The 22,775-nt window shown below is 39.8% G+C and overlaps 1 protein-coding gene and 1 long non-coding RNA gene across 3 annotated transcripts; one reads left to right on the top strand and one right to left on the bottom strand.

Annotated features, from left to right (window-relative positions):
- Positions 1-17,707, bottom strand: colec10 (collectin sub-family member 10 (C-type lectin)). The gene is made up of 7 exons (XM_028580353.1): positions 17,452-17,707; positions 13,943-14,014; positions 7,292-7,363; positions 5,496-5,549; positions 4,385-4,480; positions 1,261-1,472; positions 1-1,017 (listed from the first exon to the last, which is right to left on the bottom strand). Exons 1-7 carry the CDS (start codon positions 17,549-17,551, stop codon positions 787-789), a joined length of 837 nt encoding a protein of 278 aa, XP_028436154.1. The 5' UTR covers positions 17,552-17,707; the 3' UTR covers positions 1-786.
- On the top strand, positions 2,477-22,535 carry LOC114557078 (uncharacterized). 2 transcript variants are annotated; one of them, XR_003692764.1, is made up of 5 exons: positions 2,477-2,581; positions 6,478-6,571; positions 7,307-7,441; positions 21,672-21,808; positions 22,311-22,535. It is a non-coding gene; the product is annotated as an uncharacterized LOC114557078 (long non-coding RNA). The 2 variants fall into 2 exon arrangements; XR_003692763.1 differs by lacking the exon at positions 6,478-6,571.
- The last annotated feature ends 240 nt before the right edge of the window (positions 22,536-22,775 follow it).

Below are 22,775 nucleotides of genomic sequence, written 5' to 3'. Positions count from 1 at the left end.
AGGTTTTACATATTTACCTTTTTTGATTGAACTGAAGATGATGTTTTATTTTCACCATAACACAATATTAAGTGATTCTGGACTCTGAAGGCACAGCCTTTCATCTAGCAGGGACATTCTGCCCTCCAGGTTTAGACCTTGGAGTAGTTCAGCTTGTCACAGTGGATATGCATTTCAAGAATGTATTTCACTGAAATATTTTGCCCCAATACATTTTAATCAATTTCAACTTTGATTCCATGGTAAAATTATTAACATTATTTCCCTGAATAAAACACCAACACTAAAAAACATTCAGGGCACATACAGTATTATTAAGGCTGCAAATTACTTAATTACTTAATAATAGAGAAAGTAGATATCACTTTTAATGCATATTATCAATGGATTTGTGGTGGGGAAAAAAGCTTTGCCTTTTTAAACCAAGACATTGTAGGTTAAGGAAAAGTATAAAGCTGTATATTTTTACACTCCATTTGATATATTTAGTTTTATTTTTGACTTACTATAAATCAAGGTTTCTCTGTCTGTCTGTCTGTTTATTCTTCACAATTGTTGAGAATCTTTCCATCTGCTTCATGCTTGGCTGGTGTATTGCTGAGGACCCAATGGAAAATTTAGAGCAAATTGGCCAGTTGGTGGCGCTATAACAACAAACTTTACTTTTTGCCTGCAACTTTTGAACCGTAGGTCTCAGACCTTTTTTTTTTGTATTTTTACTTTTTCCTCCAGGATTCTGTAGGTCCAGCTAGATCTAATCGTGTAAGCCACTCCAAGTCTAGATTTTTAATTTCCCTCTCCTCCTGCTCCTCCTCTTCTCCTGCTCTTTGGGAACTCGCAGATAAAAAACAAAGTGGCTTCACACTCGACATGACTCCATGTCCCAGTGCTGAGTAGCTCCACACAGCTTGAGTTTGTGGTGGGAGATACTCTGGAATTGACCTCCTCCTCTTGGCTCCAAGCTGCAAAACCCTGCAGAGGACTGGAGTCTGCATAAACATAACCACTTGCTCCAACCTGACAAAAAACAGAGAGAAATATATAATTAGAAAGTTATTTGCACTGGAAAACTAGCTCGTCATTATTAAACCAGGTTTCAGGAGAGCCCTAGATACTCATCCTCTCTTAAAAAACAGTGGCAAAAGAGGGTGGACTTAAAACTGTGTGTGTGTGTGTGTGTGTGTGTGTGTGTGTGTGTGTGTGTGTGTGTGTGTACGTGCATTATGAGCATCTGATGAACATCAGATGGGGACCACTTACAGCGTCCTTGCTTTGAGCCTGCAGTCCCACATAAACTCTTGTCAGTCCTGCCTGACTGACATAGTCTGCCATGAGACGGTTGGTGTTGCTGGTTTTTGGCATGGCCAGGGTGCCTCCTCTCAGCTTGCAGTTTATTAAAGCCTCTCTGAACCTCTTGGGCTCCTTCACCAGCAGGTAGTATCTCTCTTCTGTTTCCTTCAGCCCCAAGATGACTGCACAGGACAGGGTTAAAGTTCTTTAGGGGTTAGGGTATTTACTTGTTTTCCATGACAATCTACTAAAGTTTTCTTTGCAAAGCAATGAGTAAAACAAACTATACAAAATATGTATTAACATAAAAAAGAAAAAAAAAAAGATATTAAAGAAAAGAAAAGAAACAAACAAAACAAGTCAGAAGCCAGTGGGCCGATGCTATGTGCCATTTTCTATTGTGGTCCAAACATTGTTAAGGGTGTTGTACCCAAAGCCTGACACATTAGCGAAATTATCCGCTGCTTATGGCCCCATAGATTCAAGAGGGCCCCCCAAGCCACTTGAAATGTCCCTCTAGAAAGCAGGGGAGAAGCCAGATATTGCAAATATTTAGAGCTCAGCCCAAACCGGGGGGTTAAGGGGCATGCTCCATTTATGGCAGCTATATACACTAACATTATTTTCACTACTTTAAGCCATTTGATATAAGTAATGCCTAAAAATCTGTTCATCATTTGGGAGAAACATGAAAGTTGCCAAGGAAAAGAATCATCATGAAATTGCATAAATCCTGTTTTGTATCTAATTGTCCATTAACTGTCTTCATTATTCTGAAACCAGAACACACACAACAAAGTTTGAGGATTTCCACTCCTGCCACCTAAAGAGAGGCAAACATTGTCTATCTTTAAGTTACATAACATAGGTCGGGTAGGAATCTGGTGTAAGCCAAACAGCATAATCTTAAAAACATATTTTTAGTAGAGTTCACAGAATGAATGGCGATATTTCCCCAGTAATAAAACTTTTGCATCATTGATTTGACCATCAAGTCAGAGAGAAATGCAACAAAGTTGAAGTTATTTTAAAACCCTAAAAGATTTGTGGCTTTTGAGAAAACATTCAGGGTTGGAGCCCCAGAAGCCACCCCCTCGCTGCGCCTCTGCAAGGGTCGCCCCGTTCTCTTACTCATCCATGCGTACGCTCACTACGCAAGTTACGGAAGCCCCCGAAAATGACGCAAGGGCCCCGCCTCCCCCTTGTGTGTCATATTTACAACTTCGATGAGGAAGATGAAGCGGAACTATTCTTCTAGTCACGCAAAGAGAAAAAAAAACACAGCAATCAGGTAAACTTGTGTTCTCTCTTCTCCAAGTTTGATTTCAGCAAATAAGTACAAGTAACGTTAACGTTAAGGTCAGCGTGCTAGCTCGCAGTGCGATCTGTCTGTCTGTCGGTCATGCTTGCTTGCAGACACTTTCAGGGCTGTTCTGTGACTGCCTGACTAAAGCGAGAGTAAAAGAGGTTACAACTATTTACGTTTGATAAACCCCAATCTGCAACGGTGTTATTAAACTGCAGCTCGGAAAACCTAGTCGCGACGCGCGTGAACATGCGTTCATATCCGTTCAAATATATATGTGCGTTAATTTGCGTGACACGAAATGAACTTGCGCCTCCAGCAGCCACCTCTGTGTAGTGGGGATCAGTTGCATTTGAGTGGGATGGCACTGTTCTCATTTGAAAACAAGAGTCTAGTCTAGTCTCTCATTCAAGGGTTAGTTGTAACTGTGGACTAATGCAAGATGGAAAGCCATGGGTTGATTGGCTATTGATTAAACATTGAATTTAAAATGTTGATTAACATTTTTTTTAAATTCAATATAGCTAATAGTTCGACATACTGGTCAATAGGCTATAGATGCACACCTCACTCATAGTAAATATAACTATATAAATAATAACTTTAGTACTCAGCCTAGCCTTAGTATAATTAATATTTAATATTTAAAAAATGTATAAGGAAATCTGGGGAAGGCAGTTTAAATGGGCCTGATGCAGCTAATTAAATTAATAATATCTATAATTTACAGGTGCATACGTTTGTCAGGACATGCTAAATCATCAGACAGTACAAGCACAGACTTTGCACAATAGTATTAGTCATTTGTAATAAATGTATGTGTTTGTTACCACATGGTTGCCTTGTGCATCATATCTTGGTTGTGTCATATCCTTTCTACATTTGGACATGTAACACATTCATGCAGATGAGATTCAGCCCTTTCCAATGAGAACATGCCAGTAAAATATGCATCAAACTCTAACCAGATCAAGCAGAAGGCTGAGAAGGACCATTCATTGGGTTAGGGGGCAATGTACTGTAGTCTATAGATAGTGTAGCTGCAAATATGTCTCACTTTAGTCTTCACAGGCTTATTTGTACAGTATGTGTGTTTAAACTAATATTTACAATACACAAGTTGGTTCAGTGCCATTGCAAGAAGCAACATATTATAATGATGGGGCCCCAAACCAAATCCTGGCTAGGGCAACCAAAGGTCTAGGGCCGGTCCTGGTTATACAGTACCTATGCTCTGTAAGCTTTTGCATCAAGTTCAGACACATATTGTTCAGGGCATTAACATGGCTTTATGACTATAAATACTGACAGATATTTACTGTATCTATATGCCAGCTCCACTATGCTTGTCAGCCCAGAAATCACAGAAAAAGAGACAGAACAACGGAAAGAGAAAAGCTGTGTCTCGTTGTCAAAGTTGATCAAATTACATGCCAGGAGTAAGCGCAGGCATGGGAAAACTAAATACTGTAAGAAATGTTTTCAAATGAGCGTAATGCAAATAAGGAATTGGTGTTTATACAGTTTTCCAGCCTACGTTAGTAGATAAAGTCATGTTTAGAAATGCATAGCAACAACGTAAGGGAAGGTAATATAAAGAATAGGGAATAAGGAACACAAATTATTAAGTTATAAAACATTCTTTCTTCTTAGATGCATTTCATAAATTTAATGTTAATTCAATATAGCTTTTCCAATTTCATCTTTAGAGCTGCATGTTATGTTTTCCCCACTTTTTAAAATATTCAGCTGGCGTACCATAGATATATCACACCACTTAGCACTTACCATTCTTCACAAACTTGACAGCCTTCCTCAGCTTGCCTACATTGACATCCAGCTGTCCAACCACCTTCCTGTATCTGCCACAGTCACATGTTGTGCCTGATGGATTTAACAAAAGGCCAGCACATGATTTGAGTGTGTACAGGATTTAGCACAGCACAGTAATCACCTTCTTGCATTATTACTATGATACAAATGTACCACAGTATGTTAGTGTAAGGTCTTCCAGTACAGCACCACTGTTGTTTCTTTGTTGTACAACTTGATGGTCACTCTATGCAGACAAGTCCTGCATGGCCAAAGCCTCCTCCACCCTAGCCGTGGGTTAATTGAATTAAGTTAATGCCATTGAAGGATTATTTGCAATGCTATCTAAGTTATCATAATATGAACACAGGGTAATCAGAACATAGTAGAACAGTGGCATTTTTCTTAAGTCTGTGACCAACTAACATCAGCCAACATTTGGTATCATCCTTGGTGATGCCCTGCCAGGTCTGTACTGCAGCCATCTTCTTTTCATGTTTGCTTTCAGCAAGTGAAACACATAATCAGGTGGACTGAGGTCAGACTATTCCAGTGTTAGACCTTATATAATATAATGTCTAAGATCATTGTCATGCTGCATGGTCATAAAATTGGTGAACTACTGTATCTATAAATCGTGCTACAACACATTTTAAAGCTGATAGTCAGCACATTAACCTTATTGTCATAATTTGACTTCAACTCCAGTGTGCTGCATTAGACAGCCCATACAATGAAAAACATCACTGTCCTGATAGTCTCTGATGACCGCTGAGTTGTATTTAATGCTGCTCTACTGTATTTCTGCAGTAGCGAGGATGCCCAAGTGCATTTTTTAAAATTTATTTTTATTGCAGTAATTGACACAAGTATAGTTTGCTCAACTCCTATATTTATCAGTTCAAACCCACTTACAAGAATGATTGAATTGTCAGAGAAATACTGACACATTATCTGGTTAGGCTGTTTATTTGTAAATGTAAAATTTCTGTAACCTCATCATGTTGGTCTGAGAGGAGCACAATGGTAGGTATTGTCACATAGAGGACTTGAAAAAGCAATGTTTACATGCTGTAGACTTACTCACCAGGTTTCCCCTTTAAACCAGAAGGCCCCTCCAAACCTGTATCACCTTTGTTACCTACAGAGCAATAGAAATCACATCTGTGATCCTGGCAATTAACGTTTTCATGTTTTTAATCGCTTAAAAAATAACTAAACAACAAAGTACTATGACTATCTACTAATTCAAACTGACAGCCTCTAGTGTTATTATGTGACATTGTGATGTAGTTTCAAAAGATGACCACCAGATGGCTGTATCATACATTCAAACAATTTAAATATGGCTGCACACAGGTATCGATATGCTCAGGTCAAACCTTGACCAATTGTAACCCAGATTAAATTGTTCCAAAGAGACCTACACATGACAACACACATATGTTATTATTATTTTTTTTAAATATGTTTGTAAATTGTAATGTTGGTGTGTATGTAATCCAGAACATATTTACTTAAACTTGAGCTTTACTGTGGAAAATGAACTGAGTGTTTGACATATTGGGGAAGTGGGCTGCAGTATAAACATCACAATAGGCTGGTTTTATATGAGGACATATTGTACTTGTACTACTACAATCTGATCAGGCTGAGCGGCTTTGTGATGGAATAAACAGTTACAGTTTGAGCCCCCTGACAAAAATGTGAACAGTCAACACTTATAACTTCAGACTTATTATCTCGTTGCAAGTTATTAAGATAAAATGCTGCCAGATATGCAGTGCAGTGTCGTCTCTGGGGACAGTCCTGCTGCAGTTAGATGTTTGGTTTCCCACATGAATTCACTAATTACACATAGTTTTATAGATTTAGGTAGTTGCTGTATCCAAGCCCAAGCAAAAATGTAAGCCATGTAAACACTAATAATCTCTTACACCAATTTTGCTAACATGGAAATTAAAACTATTTTTTGTGAGTGGGCTGGTAACATGAAATTCAGCAAAAGATTAGCTAAATCTTAGCTTGTGATTCTGCCGACATTGCCCTAAAAATGTGTTTTTGTCTAGGTGTTTTATGAGCTACAGGCGCTCAGCATCAAGGGAAATCCAAACCTGTGACCTCACTCTTTTGCCTGAGATGCTGATGCACAGCTACTTTCCTGTAAGTGTATTAAACATAATGAATACTGAGAAAAGTGAATGCCTAGAAAGGCAGGGGAACATGACTGCTCATAAAAACAAATATAAAGATAGAAATTGTTTCAGCCACCCTGGGCAAAGCAACTGGATGACATCATGCGGTAGGATTATGCTGTCTTCTATCTTTGGACGCGATCGTTTAAAACAAAACCAAAAAATGGGGGAAAATTCCTACTTGTGTGTATTAGCCTTGGGACTAATTAAGTTTGCTGCTTTGTGTAGAAATGTCCGTTCTACTTATTTTAATGTTTTGAGTCTGATTATGGAGCTGCAGGCCAAGCTGAGGAGGAGTTCGGGAAACTATATTTCTTCTTTTAGGCAATTATAAAGTCATTAAAATCCTGCGTAGACCTCACATCTACATTTTTGCCATTTTTGTAGCCTGTTGTTGACAACTACAGGGAGGTTAAAGAAGTGTCATGGCACTGGAACAAGGACAAATGTATACACTTGACGGTTAAAGAGTCTATCAATCTTTCTCTCATTTTGTAAATATGTTTTTTTCACAGGACACTGAGGATAGGAGGTTTTCCACTCCTCTTTGATTTATTGTGTACAATCTATTTGAGTCAATGCTAATGAATCCATAGTAATGGGTTAACTTTAGAGAAAGATAAAATGATCAAGGCGGAGAGACAGCGTTTACATTAAAAGTGCTTAGAAATAACTTTTTTGGTTATACCTTTGTCTCCAATAGGCCCCATCTTTCCTGTGTGGCCTACATCGCCTTCAAGCCCCATCTCTCCTGACACTCCTGGGGAAGAAGAGAAAGAAACACAGAAGATGAGAGGAGGGGAGAGCGAGGATGAAGAATATATGGAGAAGATTTGAGGTATTTGAGACCAGTAAAGATCATCATCTCAGTTTGAGATTATGACTTTCCAATTCATATACTGTACAGAAAAGGGAAGTATACACAATACGCAACATTTTCCCAAAAAACTCAAAACCTTTTTCTAAAGTAAATATGGTAGATATCACTGCAAAATCACTTTATCATATCTTATAAAGATCCTTTTATTCTATCATTCAGACTTTTTTATTCATACAATAAATGCTATGCTTTCATCATTTCTCTTTTGTTTTTGGATTATTTTGTTGTTTTCAAGCCTAATCAATATAATTGCATGCTCCCGGAGATTGCGAGCCAGAGGGTTTTTACCAACAATCGCTGCATAGTTTGGTTCCTAAATTGATGCTGTTATTGCTATTCTTATTTTGCCAGTAAATAAATTAGAGGGAAAAATGCAGATTTATTTTGGGCACTGACTAAAGTATTTTGTGTTTAGAGGCTGTTTGTGGAGTGAGGATAGTCTGTAAGAAAGTGCACATTGTTGCAGGTTTAGCTGGTTTAGCAAAAGTGGAAGTCCACTTTAAAAATGTGGTAAACAGAGTGCAGTAAATGCATGTGTAGTATGTAGTTGACAACGATCTACTACACAGAACATAATTTGAGTTGATTGAGTTCTTTTAATTTGTTATTTAAGCATCTATTGTGATTATCTATTATCTTTGATCTGATTGCTGTCACCACAATGACTAACCGATTACAGCCTTTTTCTGTAATCTGAGGCTGCTTTAGTTTGGTATTAGGAGAGATACTGAGAAAGTGCATGATTTTAAATGTTACAGTGAAAGTGTAGGAGGACAGAGAATATCAGTGTGAGAGAGAGAGAGAGAGAGAGAGTGTGTGTGTGTGTGTGTGTGTGTGTGTGTGTGTGTGTGTGTGTGTGTGTGTGTGTGTGTGTGTGTGTGTGTGTGTGTGTGTGTGTGTGTGTGTGTGTGTGTGTGTGTGTGAGAAAGAGAAACTACAGAGCAGACGGAGGCTTTCTGCCAGCACTTGAATGAGTATTTCCTCAGGAAACTATTCAACTGGAAATTGATGGCGTTTGAAATACTAAGTGACACATTAGAGAGGCCTTCTGCTATAAGAGGGATTTCACACACACACACACACACACGCAAACACTGCTATTTCCCACTTTCTCATGTGAGAAGTGTTGGCGGAAGGTGTGAGGTCTTATGAATTGTGTGAGGTCTGGTAGACTCTGTTAAGCTATGGGAAATTTCATTATTTCACTATAATCTGTGGGCAATCTTTGCATACTTTTCAGTGTGCATGCTTGAGAGAATACTTTTTTTTTGCTATATGAAGAAATTTAATCCATTAGTCTTCTTATTGCTTCTGTCTATAAAAGTGGATTAATGTTGTTTTCACAGTGCTTATGCTTGCCAGTTAAACTGTCTTTCTTAACGTCCAGATAACAGTCCTCCCTATCACTGCAATCGCTCTTTATAATGGCCAACCCCTCCAACTGGTTTAACGTCTGGATTATCCAGCTGCTGGAAGATAAAGGAGGTGACTGCCACATTTTGCATTAAAATAAAGAGCCTAAGACAACCTTAAGCTAGTTAAAAAACGCTCAACGGACTAGGTGTTTTCAAGGCTTAATATAACAAAAATACGAGCGATCAATCATTCATTATACATTGTTTGCCAAACACAGTGAGCAAACATGAATACTGTTTTTTTTTGCTTTTCAGAGCTTAATGGACAGAGGAAAGAGAGCTAGGTCAGATTTAATAAAGGCCTTACCTACAATTCATCGGTAGCTTTCTTAACAGGTTTTTCCCAAGAATTAAGAACCTTACATCACATAATTCTACTGTCTGTTCCACTCAAATTCTTGTCTAACCATTACCAGCAGTTTAACAGTAATTTAAGCAGAATTATCAAATGTATCTTCTAGTCACAAGGCAAAATTACTATTTTAACGGCTGTAAACCAAGCAAATTGCTTCCTCTGAAACTAAAACAAAGTGAAACCAGAGCTACTATCAACAGCCTCTGAACAGACTGAGGTATCTCAACAAAATGGGGCGGCTTTCGACCGCCTAGAGTGGAACTACTTGTGGCAAGTAATGGAGAGGCTTGGTTTGGGGGCCAAATTCATTGACATGGTATGTACTTTATATGTGAATCCCACGGCCATATTCTTAACCAATGGATTGCACTCTCAGCTATTTCCCATCGAGCGGGGCTTGCGACAGGGGTGCCCGCTCTCCCCCCATGCTGTTTGCAATCTCTATATGTAATGTTTGTAATTTTCCAAAAATTCTTAAGATCTTTAACAAATTTGGCTCAATCTCTGACTATAAAATTAACTGGAATAAATTTAATCTTCTTTTATTGAATAACAGGCATGTGGCTTCAGCCATTAGTGTTACAATACCAACCCAAAGCAAAATTACATATTTGGGCATCACCATAAGCATCCCTACAGCGAGTTGTCCAGGACAACTATGAAACTATATTAAGTAGTATTCAAAGGGATCTGACTAATTTGTCTGCGCTGCCGGCATCACTACGGTCCAGGATTGCTGTTAAAATGAACATAGTTCCTCGTGTGAATTTCTTAAGTACAATGATCCCCTTAACCCCACCAATACATTTCTGGAAGAAGCTTGATACCTTAATTTGGCAGTATATTTGGAATAATAAACAACCTAGGTTAAAATACTCTACCCTGCAACGTACCACAAACACGGGAGGCCTGGCCCTCCCCAACCTTAAAGTGTATCACAGAGCCTTTCAGCGACGGGCCCTCAGAGTGTGGATGGACCCCTCATCTACAGTTCCATGGAGAGAAATAGAGCAAAACCTTACTGGAAGTCTAAGACTGAAAGACTTTGCCTTTGCAGGTGTGTGTCCAAAAAAAGTGTATGCTAGCCTATGGCCCTATTATCACCAACACATTGACCAACTTTAAACAAAGCAATTTTTGCTATACCAATAAGTGGCATTCGAACATCCCAATTTGGCACAACATACACTTAATGTCTGGTAACAGACCCTTTGTTTATAACCAGTGGAGTGACCGAGGTATTTATACTCTAGACCAGCTATTCAATGATGAAGGTATGTTAAGTTTTGAAGACCTGAGAGCTAGGTTTGAGGTCCTTAGGACATCCTTCTTCCTTTATCTTTGCTTAAGATCAGCCTTAAAATGTTATGGAGTGCCATGGGGGAACAGTCTTGAGATGCACCCAATCATTAAATGGCTTGTTGATTCTCCGGTGAGAGGATTAGTGTCCGGGATTGTATCCGTAGGAGAACTCCCAATAGTAAAGAAATGGGAGCGAGAGTTGAGCTTGGAGGGTAACGTAATTAATTGGGAGACAATTTGGGAGAACATTTCCCACTGTTCCAAGAACCCAAATCACCAGCAGATCCACTTCAACATATGCCATAGGACATATTGGACTCCTCAGAAGAGATACATCTCTAAAGTCATTCCTATTCCCTATTGCATGTTCTGTCAAACTGAACAAACTGGAACTTTCCTGCACGGTGGTCTGTGGTCCATGGTCTGGGAGTGTGAACAGGTGCATGAGTTTTGGAATAAAACAACATCAATACTATCTGATGTGATAGGATGTCGAATTCCTACTGACCCGATTGTTTTGTTACTTAATGACGACTCTAAATTACACCTACTTGGGAGACAGAAGAAAATTTGGCTAGCTGGAGCTGGCTCAACCGCGACCAAGAAAATGATAGCTCAGCGCTGGCTCCCCCCCTACTCGCTTTGTATAAAACAGTGGCTGGCGTACTTCCTGGACATAGTTATGCTCGAGCTCTCTACAGCAAGGATTAACAAAGCCAAGTCATCGACTATAGACCTATGGAAAAACACAGCAGCACAAGTATCAGTCCTAATGACCTCAACATCACAAGAATTAGAGGAAAGTGACTAGGCAAGGTGTGATTTCTGTTTTTGTTTTTTGTTTTCTTTCCTCGAGACCGCAGATGGTGGGGAGAGGGTTGTTGTTCTTGTTCAATTGTGTTTGTTCTGTATGTTTTAAAATATAAAAACAGTTAAAAAAATGATCTTTGAATTATCAAATGTAGATATCAAGCACCGCGATTGGTTGACAATAATAAGCTTAAACACATTGTTTGTGTTGCGCCAAGCTTCACAGTCATTTATTCCCTTTTAACATTCCAAAATTAAGCAACTGCTTCCTGTAAAACGGCCTAATTTTGGACAGGGAATAGATGCGTCATCTGTTGAGCTGTTGACATACTGCCGTTACAAATTCATAGGAACCTGCGTTCATTCCTACAGTAAGCATACACACAGAAAACCCATAATGATTGGGTTTGCTATACTGTTGCAAAATATCCACAAAGTTGAAAAGTTGAAAAGGGTTCACATATAATATATATATATATACTTTCTTTCACTTTACACTTTTTTTGGAAAAGACTCAAGCAGTCCTGGCATGTGTCTCTCACAGTCTGATGACACAAGTGTGTGTCTGTTGTTGTAGAGTGTGTGCATGTATGTGTGTGTGTGTGAGGTTAGTAAATAAAACAAACATCTGCGGAGAGCAAGAGGGTAGCCAGGAACCAGTGCTTTTATACGGTGTGCGTGCATGTGTATATACAACTATGTGTTTGTATATGTACATCCTTGTGTCGTTATGCTTGCGTGTCTTGTGTGTATATAATGCGTTGTATGTATATATGTGTGTGTGTGTGTGTGTGCGTGTGTGTGTGTAGACATCTGTGTATATCGTATGGTTGGTTGGTTGGCCAGCTAGTCGACCAGCCCAGTTGGAACACATATGGCGAAGCGGGACGCCACTGCTTTCCTCAGCAGCTATTAACACGTCTGCTTCCTCCACAGACACACAGCAGTGCAGGTCTGTCTGTCTGTCTGTCAGTCACAGAGCATAGCAGGCCTCTGTATCTACTGCACAGCAAAGGAAAGCAAGCTGTCTAGAGCAGGAAAAAGCAAAAGCTGCTGCCAGGGCAAAGTCACGCAGGCATTCTGGAAGCCCACAGTACAGACACTAAGTTGTGATTGTTTGTCCAGGTTACAGCAGCAATGTAAATTACATTTTTGAAGTCGGTGAAGTCAGACTTTATGCTTTTGTGCAAACATAAGAGAGAAGTGATGCCTTCTCGACCGTTACTTTTGCTGTTTTTATTTCCACTTACGATTGGCTTTAGCCCTCGTTACACATGTTGCATGCTAATGAAGTGTAGGAGCGTTTCAGTAATACATCTCTCAAGGGCTCTCAAGTGGTTGGACCAGGGCTATTTTTGTTCTCTGTGGCAAAGTAGACAATAAAGTCTACTTTGCCTTCAGTAAGGCCTTTTCCACAGAGGACAAATTTCACATGTCACACTAGGAAAAGCACATATAATAAAATTTAACGATGACCGAATTCCATTTAGCTACTACATCACACTGTCATCATGGCTTTATGGGAGTTATTAATCTCATGTGTAACACCTGTGCTTTCCCTACTATGAAATGTCAAAATGTCTGCTGTGTAAAAGGCCTATTTGATACTCACAAATATCTAACCTGTTATTGATTTGTCCCTTTTAAATTAAAAACTCACATTGAGGTGAGATTATTTCACCACAATTCAAGACAAGATAATAGTGTGACAACCATTGTTCTGTGTTCCGAACTTTGCAAAGTTTAGAACATTGCCAGACTTTTCTCCACAGTGCTGTGGATTAATGTCTGGCTACTCCAGCGTTTAGCTTGCTAGCTCGAAGTTTTGAGAACGGCATCACAGAGAGCTGAAGCAGAAGCTCAAGGGCCGGACGTCAGGCAATTATCCTGGAAATGTACTTCCGTTGATCCAGACTAGTGTGCCATTGACAAAACAGACCTGGAGTCACTGTCATTATGCTAATATTTGACCACTGCATCATCTGCAACCGCAGTCTGATAACAAACCAAATGTTATTTTATTTGGACTACATAATGCTGGCCTTAAAGGCTCCACCAATTTTACAGATCAATGTTGGTTTACAGGTCTTGGGGAATACTACTACATATGTGGAAAATGAAATTTTGCAAAGCTTTTTGTGGCTCCTTTGGGAGTGATGTCACTTGAGTAAGCATCAGTTGGGGCTAAAGAATAAAAGTTTGAAAATAAAAATAAATCTGGGGATTTGTTAGAAATGAATGGATTCTCCAGACCTCTGTAGCCCGCTCCTCATCTGTGCTACATTAGCCGCTACTAGCATATCACACTTAAATCTCTGACCGACCTGTCTGTGGTTGAGATGCATTATGGGTAATGTAGGCATCAGGTTTTGACGAGGAAGAACAATGGAAAAGGAAAGACTTACTTTTTAAACTGTCCATTGTGAGACAGTGTTAAAAGTCTGCAATGCTACATCAGTTGAGTACTCTTTTATTAGGGCAGTGTCTTGCTTTATTTTTGTCCCCATTCCTACTTCACAGTAGCCATTTATGACATACATATGCAGTATAGATAATACATTGATGAATGCTCGATACCTGGAAGTCCTGGTGGTCCATTTTTTCCCAGTTTTCCCTGATCTCCCTCCTCTCCAATCTCACCTTGGTCTCCTGGATTAAAAGGAAAGACAGTAAAGAGGAGGAGTGTGAAAGTAAAATACATAATGAGAGCATATTTCCCCATTATGTTTAATGAACAGTTCTGTTCAGAGGAAGGGGCCTTTCAGAGGCAGTATACACAGCTAGATGGCTTTTCCCAGCATGGCAGGGATTAAATCTGCATATTCCCACTCACTGCTGGCATTGATGGAATATTAAAGCCATCACAGGATGACGATAAATTATCAAAACTTACAGTTGGCCAAGAACTACTACAGCACAGCACTCAGCTGTGAGTGTATGAGATTCAGTGCAGGCCCAGTTGTGGGATTGGGTGTCCTACTGTAAGGTTAATTTTGAATCCATTTGGGATTTTTATAAAAAAATAAAAAAATTGACTCTTAATATAATTTTTTTAATCGATCTTCATCCAAGCCAATATCATTTTCAAAAGCAATTAATATTTTTTTGTATTAGTGACACCACATAGTTTTGTTGAAAGCACAACTGAGCTGTAGGAGAAATATCTCTGCACTGCTCAAAGTCTCAAAATCTTGAGAGGTTTCTGAGTGTCTATTAGTGCCAACAGCACTCTATATCTTGTTAAGTGCAGGGCTTTGAAATGAAGGATTCTAACAAACCCCCTCTATGAGACTGGAGGAGTACTTGGGAAAATTGATTATTCAATTCTGCAGACTGTGTAGACATTATCATGTAACCTAAATCATTGCAATTTCAAATGGTTCTGCCTGCATACAAATTGTTTCCTTTTGTGGACTACTAAAATAAAACTATAAACAGTTCCTAACATGCTACGCTTGTGTAATTAAGGTGACGAATCACAGAGAGGTTTGTGAGAAGAAGCAAATTCAAAGTTTGTCATGTAACTTTTCTTAGTGTTTTGACATTCTTAAAAATAATAATGATGACGGTAAATCTATGTAAAAATGCTCAAAGTACCAGTAAATGAAATAAAACTACGTTGGAAAGTCAAAATAAATAAGGACAGTCGTGTGGACATTTTCTTCGGGCTATGAAACAGAAAAGTACACGTCCGACACCAACTCAAATATGCAGGCATGAGAATACACACACTCAGAGACTGACTCTGGTCAGCAGTATCTGGGATGCGTCTTGTACAAATAATCAGTTCGGTTTAGTGGCAGCTGTCTAAATACATGCTGTCACAATGGGACTTTCTTACTGGTACAGCAATTCAGTAGCCTGGGAAAACCATGACAAACTTCCCGCAAATTTGAGATTTGTCTGCAAGTCAGTCTGGCCAAGAGCCCATTCAAGCCCAATTTCCAATTTTTCCAAATTGAGGCACCGATCACAACCGTTGAGGCGGGCTTTACACGATAACGATAGCGCAGCGACGGCAAGCAGCTTTTTGTTTCCATTCAACATGATGGCCACCGAAGCGCAGCAATCCGTTGATGCCGCTGTCGCTGCTACGTCACCCGGATCGTCCGTTGGTGACGCCCCTTTTGGAAATGGGCTGTGAATGAACCTTGCCCAGACCCACTCTCAGTTACAACTGAGAAGGGTCAGGTGTCAACCAGGCTAGCAATTCAGTGGAAAGCTCACTTCTTGGTGACTGCTAAAGTAAAATCTATCTTACTTACTTTAAAACCAGAAATAAAAGCAATATTTTTTAATAGCATGAATGGAGCTAAAAAACTGGTGCTTAGCTTGAGTGTGTATTTTATTAGGTCTGAATGTCTGAATCAGCAGGGGAACAAGCTACTGGATGTCGTAAAATGGAAAGCACACACGGGGAGGCATTCCCTCCAAAAGGCCATGGGGTAGCAGACTGCTAGTTAATAAACTACAGGACATTACATGCTTGCTACCTTTATCATCAGCTCTCTGAACCCTAAAGCACATTAGGGGTGTTTCCTCAGAATTTTCCATTTAACACTTATGGGTATTGACATAGGTGTAGATTTTGGTGGGGACGGTGGGTACGCGTCCCCACCACATTTCGTCATGAGTCATTTTGTACCCACCACTTTTTTTTAAAACCTCGAGCTCAATTTAGTTAAAAAAATAAAGTTCATTACACATAGGCCTATAATTCGTGAACGACAGATGCCAACAAATCCACAAAAAGCTCTATCCCCCCCCACAGGACAGGCACAGACACAGCCGCTCTGCTGCGGACCTTATAGGACATATGAGAACCGTGGGGAGTCAACCCACAGCCGCTCCGCTGCCCTGCTGAAAATGTGAAGCAGAAATGCTTAATGTCAGATAACGTCCATAATAATAGGACTTTGGTAGATTTTTGACAGTTTTCATTGGTTATGATGAGCAATATGAGAGAGAAATGTGGTGATCATTGATTGCTGTTTAGGTAGTCCTGCTACATTCAACCACGTTAAGCTTTTTCCTTACAATAGGCTCTAATGAAGCAGAAACGCTTATCAGATAACGTCCATAATAATAGGACTTTTCCAATTTAACAGGAGAGAGAGGAACAAGAGGGATTAGGAGCATCTTCAGCCAGAGGACATTATTTCTTCAGCTTCTTCTTGCGTTTTCACCCCGATGGGAGGTGTGCTAATAACATTGCAGCAGGTGAATTGGTCGTGCTATTAACGTCATCGCTACACTATGTCTTAGTAAAACCAAAATGAATTAAACTGCCTTGTTTTCTTTTTACCATGGCTATATGACGCTTACTGCAGAATGGATTTCAAGGACTTTGCGTGCTGATTAATGGCCTCCAATGTTTATATTTTTTCTGCGAATCTTTAAATTAACATGTCCTAAACATGAGTTGAATTTGCACCGCAGCGCCGCCACGCCTTGATGCTTGCGTAGTTCGCACTCTGCATTAAACCAGGTTAAGCTTTGTAGAATGCCTGTCTAATGGTTTTTGAAAACTTAAGGCTTCTTCATAAAACGTGTCGGACATCACCACATTTTTTAATACATTTTTATTAATTTACATTAGTAATCTAAAAAAGACAGCGTCTTTCAAAACATGAAAAAGAGAAAAAAAAATGAATATCATTGTACCCAGCACTTCTGGAAATGCACTTCCAAATGTGTCTCTGTCCCCACCACATTTCAAACCAAACTGACACACATGGGTATTGACATTTACATTGTTAAGAGATGTAGATAACACTCCTATACATTTACTATGAAGCCATAAACTTGAATTGTCTTATCTCTAACAGTTTGAACAAACAAGAGTTAAGATTGCAAGCACAATTCTTTTTGTTGAATTCCTGCGTTACACAGATTTGTGCGTTTAATAGGATTTTCGACTCAAATGTTTAATTACTGTGCAGTCAGGTTTAAACATCAAGACACACACACACACACACACACACACACACACACACACACACACACACACACACACACACACACACACACACACACACACACACACACACAGGCAAACTCCTAGCACATTCTGGGATATGCCTTACCTTTAGCTCCAGGTAGGAGGGTATTGGTGCAGACTTCAGTAGAGGCAGAGATGTCGTTGAACACAACCGAAAACACACACAGCACCAACAGTCCCGTCATCTCCCAATCATCACTGACCACTGAAGAAGATCCTGATTTTTAGATTTGGAGGTTGTTACTAGAGCCAAAGTATTGACTGTGCATCTTATGCCAGTTTGCACCAACTGACCGAGGATCAGTGCAGCACTAATGAGCAAGCATGCAGAAAGGGTCAGAACAGAGCTGTTGTTTATAGAACATGCAGACACACTTCTACACACACACACACACACACACACACACACACACACACACACACACACACACACACACACACACACACACTTGTTTATAGAGTCTTATCAGTTACTTGTCATAATGTCAAACAACACTTAACAGAGTACTGCATTCCTGTACTCTTGCCCCTTGGAATTTAAAACTGTGTGTTATTATAAGTGCAGTTTATAACATAATTTAGATTGATACAATGTTGGGTGATCAATAAAAGAATAGCAGTAGAGTTAGGGCTAATACAATATACTGTAAGCCAATTCATTAAAGTGAAAATAAGTAAATAATGTCAATTGACACAAATAGGTTGTAAAAGCTCAACAATTTAAGATATTACAGTACATATTGTCAGGATGATGATGAATTAACTGTGACTTGCTGGAAACAAAAAAAAATAATGCGAATATTTAGGCTAAAAGGATAGTGTGCAGTATGTAATATTAAACATGCCTGAGTCAGAAGCGATTGGGATGTTTTCTCATCAACAACAAGGGAGTAGCACCTCTGGGGCTGCACATTCTTTATTCTGTTCTTCTTTTCCTTTCACCCTTCTAACCACAAATAATTTAGTGGGAGAGGTTTACGCTTACACAGGCACGCAAACAGAAACAAATGGATATATATTACATACATGCACACATAGACATGCCCACAAACACATGATATACCAAAAGTGTCCATGCACAAAACCAAAAAGGCATGTTAACATACACACACACATTCTTGCATAATTGGTTCCTCTGGTTTGTCACTATGTGATGAAAACATACATGGATTGGAGAATTTGGAGGCCTCAGAGGGATAAAAAGAAAGGAGAGAGCGAGGGTGGGTGGTTGGTAGAAAATGAGAGAAGAGACCGAAAGAGATAGTAAGAAAGATTGAAGCATAATGAGAGAAGAAGACACAGTAAGACAAGAGACAGAACAAAAAAATGGCAAGTAATGAAGAGTGTGTGGTCAGAGCCACATGTCTTGGCACAAAGAGCAATTTCCTTATTCAAGAGTTATGCTTCCTGGGATATCTTCAGCTCTCTATCAGTGAGGCAAGTCATCAGGGGCGTTAGTGTGCTCTCTTCTTTGAAGTACAGGGAGGGGCTGATGTTATTGAGACTATTAATTTAAAAAACGGGAAAAAAACACTGAGATTCATTAATCAGACATGGGCTGGTTGTTCCCTGAGGGACTGAGTTGGCTAGTCATCACTTTGTAAAGAGTTAAGTGGTTTGTTGACTTTATTGCGGTTGGCCTCTTACACTGTTATTTGTATTTACAGAAAAATACACCCAGTATTGACTGGGATTTTTCAACACATTTTTCTGCTTACAGTCAAGTTACAACTTATTTCAACTGTTGGAAATGCTGTGCTCTTCAAAGAAAATAATAGAAGCCTGTTACATAGTTGGATAAGTCATATAGTCATTAATCAGATATTTCTGCTGATTATAATGCCTGTTTCGTTTGGGTTATCTGTGAAAAAACATTTTAAACCCCACACATACACACACAGAAACAGGCTTGAAAATATTTCAGGCCTCACACACTCGATACCGCTGAGTCTGACAAAAGTTTCTTTTGGCTTTTACCACGTTTTGCTCCAAGTCTATATCAATTCTGCAAAGGAATTTGTTGATGTTGAGAGCTGTGTATTTTGGTACGAGAGCCTTTTTATGTTTTTGGCTTTTGTGTCGCTGACATTAACTGGTTAGCTGTTGCGGCTTGTTCAATTACAGTTAAAAGAAACAACCAATGCCAACAGCACGCATTTGCTGTAAAATTAAAGTCAGTGACAAAAATTGTGACAAGAATAGCCATTAACACTAACATGGGGGTATTTATCGTTTAACTGACATTTAATAACATAAAAAGGGTGAGAAAGGCTGTAGCTCTGATGGACTTGCTGGGCAGTTAGTGTACAGTGGGTTTATCATATCCTTTTCACAAAAAAAAGCTGCCAAACGCAGCTGAAAGCAACGCTTGTGAAAGTGGTGAGAGGGAACCAAAACAGTAAAGTTGTGGGCCAGAAAACCCAAACAATGAGCCGCAATGTCCCGTAGAGCTTAAGAGCACTGCAGTGTTCATCACTATAACTCGTACTTGGAAGGGATGCCTGTAACTGGTTCAGTAGCTTTTTATCAGATCAACATCGGTGTTTGAAGGTAAAAATCCCAAATCTGAATCCTGACTGTTACGAAGGGTGTGCCACAGGGATCCATTTTGGGACCTTGAATGAGATTTTCTATGCTGTGTCTAACTGTAAATTCACGTTTATGCCAATGATACTGTACACTACTGTGAAGATGTTACTGTGTTGCTGATTCTGTCTAATCTGCCATTGAGAAATTACAAATTTCCTTTCATGCACTGCAAGGTGCCCTTCACAATCTTAATTAGTTTTTTAATTAGTTCTCAATGAAAATAAAACAGTTCATGCTCTTTGTTTCAGATCCAGAGGTATGGATTATATTGATTTACCTATCTCCACTTTGACTAGTTTTCATATTGAGAGGGTACCCGATTACAAATATCTTGGCATCTGGCTTAATGGGAAACTCACGTTTAAATATGAAATAAACATGCTTGTTAGTAAACTACGACCAAAGCTTGACTTTTTGTACAGAAACAAACAGTTGATGTGTAGAAAGACGATTGTTGAAGCAGTTCACCTCTCTGTTGTGGATAATGGGCATGTCATATATTAACATGCTGTTGCCACTCTGAGGCAGCTAGATTTCATTTACCATTCTGCCCTCAGGTTTATCACTGGAGATCTGCTCTGGCACCATGGCCCATACTAAAAATGCAGTGATTGGTTGAGGCTCCGGGAACCTTGTGCCAGAACTGATTTAGTTTAGTTAGTGCAGAAATCTCATGGAATAGTCTGCCATGTCAACTAAACACACAGCACATCTCTATAAATCTTTGTTACTTAATTTCTGTAATGTCATTTAACTGTTAACAGGGTGTTGCTGTAAAAGAGAATGTGCCTAACAATTAATGTGCGTAACTTTTTGATATTAATGAACGTCCGATAAATTCAATCCATTGCCAAGTGAGTTGCCAAGTGATCAGCTCTACACAACTCTCTCTGTATTTCTCAGTATGGCTATTGTGGCGTCCGGTGACTTTTCCGCGCAGAAGCTCGAGTGAAGATGATCTTCATGTTTTTTTAATCCTCTGTGTCCTCCTTAGCTACAAGCAACTGCGTGGAGGGGGGGGCATCCACATGATACAGCCTTCCGTGATCGAGCGCGCCAACAGTGTTTTTGGTTTTTGACATTACTTAGAATTCCTCATGGGGGAGACAGAAACTACGCGCTGTAGCTTTAAATAAATAAATAAATGAATAGAAATATTAAGAGCTTACATGTATAGTAGTATATTGCGATTTGTGTGTGTGTGTGTGTACACACCATAAGTCATCAATCATCCTTTCAATTCGTGTGGACTTTGTCCTATACACTGTACATTGCAGCATTCCTACTCTGTGTGCAACACACACACACACACACACACACACACACACACAGGAACAACCCTGTTACCCTGAAGGCTAATTGTTTACATGTGGTTTAGATTGCATTCTCTAATTAAGAATGTGATTCACACTCCTGGATTGAGGGTTGTCTCCATAGTGGTAACCACACCACAGAACAGCCATGTTTTCTCCGCCGTTAAAACCCATTTACAACACTGGAAGTACCATTCTTTGCATAAAGAGCCCACATGCGTGTCAGTGACAAATCAGTCAACAGAAATTAAGCATATACAATGTTTACCTAACCTCTGATCTGAACCACATTGTTGTGGATCGGTGTCTGTCTCCCTGTCCCTGCCTGTTTTCCTGTTCCCCTTTCCCTTGTGTGTGTGTGTTGTCTGTGTCTGTTTCCACCGGCTGTTACATGTCACTCAAGAGGATCTAGGTCAAGGGGCGTGGCCACTCTCACCTGCTCTGCTCCAGCCAGTTGCAGATCATTCCAGTACTCAACCAACAGTTATCAACCCGGGCTGTTCACCTCTTCAGCGCCAGTTCGTTGCAACCATTCTCGTGGTAACGTGGCTCTACTCTGTGCTCGAGAGAATTATCCCTGTTTTCTCTGTTTCCAGTTTGGTTGTTACTAGGGGTGGGGGAAAAAATCGATACAGCATAGTATCGCGATATTTTTCGTGGCAATACTGTATCGATACACAGACGCCAAGTATCGATCTTTTATGATATATGTGTTGATCAGTTTGTCTGCTTGACAATCACATTTTGCAACAATAAAACTGAAGTGTGATGAACAAACAGAGAAATGTATCTTTTTAGATAAAACAGATGTTGAGAAAATTGTCCTTTCGGGACATCATTTGAAATTGGGAAAAATCTGAAGTTGTAAAAAAGGTAAAATATTGCAATATATCGCAGAATATTGCAATATCTTTAAAATCGCAATAATATCGTATCGGGACATAAGTATCGGGATGATATCGTATCGTGAGGCCTCTGGTGATTCCCACCCCTAGTTGTTACCTCATTTGTACTCTGGCTCACGCATTCCTTCTCTGCTCAGATTCTGCCTCTGGACCCGCTGCTCATCAGCTTTCATCTGCCTCCTCGCTGCCTACTCACCTCGCCCCTCCGCTCTCAACCAGCCATTCCACCCAGTCGTCATCTTCGCTGCCTGGCCACACACCCGCCTTCTGATCTCCGGCTTCGACCCTACCTGGAGCAGCTATCCTGGCCACCTCTCTCCTCCACTATCAAACATTGTATCTAATAAACACTGTAAACTGCTCATCTGTGTTTGTGTGCCTGTGTCTCAGTTCCAGGTCTGACTGGAGCTTAACACACATTAATTTACTGTAGAGTGAATGTCACAGTTGGCCCAGTTACAGCAGTGGATGTGACTGCGCTGCCTGTGTTTCCTGGTATTTACTGGGGAATAGGACACAGACAAAGAACTTTCTTGGGAAAAGCAGCAAGGCATGCTACATGGTGTGCTGACAGCGAAAGTTACACACTGTGTGATATGTCC

Source organism: Perca flavescens, chromosome 6 (genome assembly GCF_004354835.1).
Source record: "Perca flavescens isolate YP-PL-M2 chromosome 6, PFLA_1.0, whole genome shotgun sequence".
NCBI lineage: Eukaryota > Metazoa > Chordata > Actinopteri > Perciformes > Percidae > Perca > Perca flavescens.
Note: the sequence above shows the minus strand (reverse complement) of the source record. Positions and strands in the feature narration are given on the sequence as shown.

What these genes read in the sequence shown, in the direction of transcription:
- colec10 (XM_028580353.1), bottom strand. Translation starts at nt 17,551, where the DNA reads ATGACGGGACTGTTGGTGCTGTGTGTGTTTTCGGTTGTGTTCAACGAC. An exon ending in TGGACCACCAGGACTTCCAG is followed by an intron (nt 7,364 to 13,942) that starts GTATCGAGCATT and finishes CTTCTTCCCCAG; the next exon opens with GAGTGTCAGGAGAGATGGGG. An exon ending in GGGGCCTATTGGAGACAAAG is followed by an intron (nt 5,550 to 7,291) that starts GTATAACCAAAA and finishes ATTGCTCTGTAG; the next exon opens with GTAACAAAGGTGATACAGGT.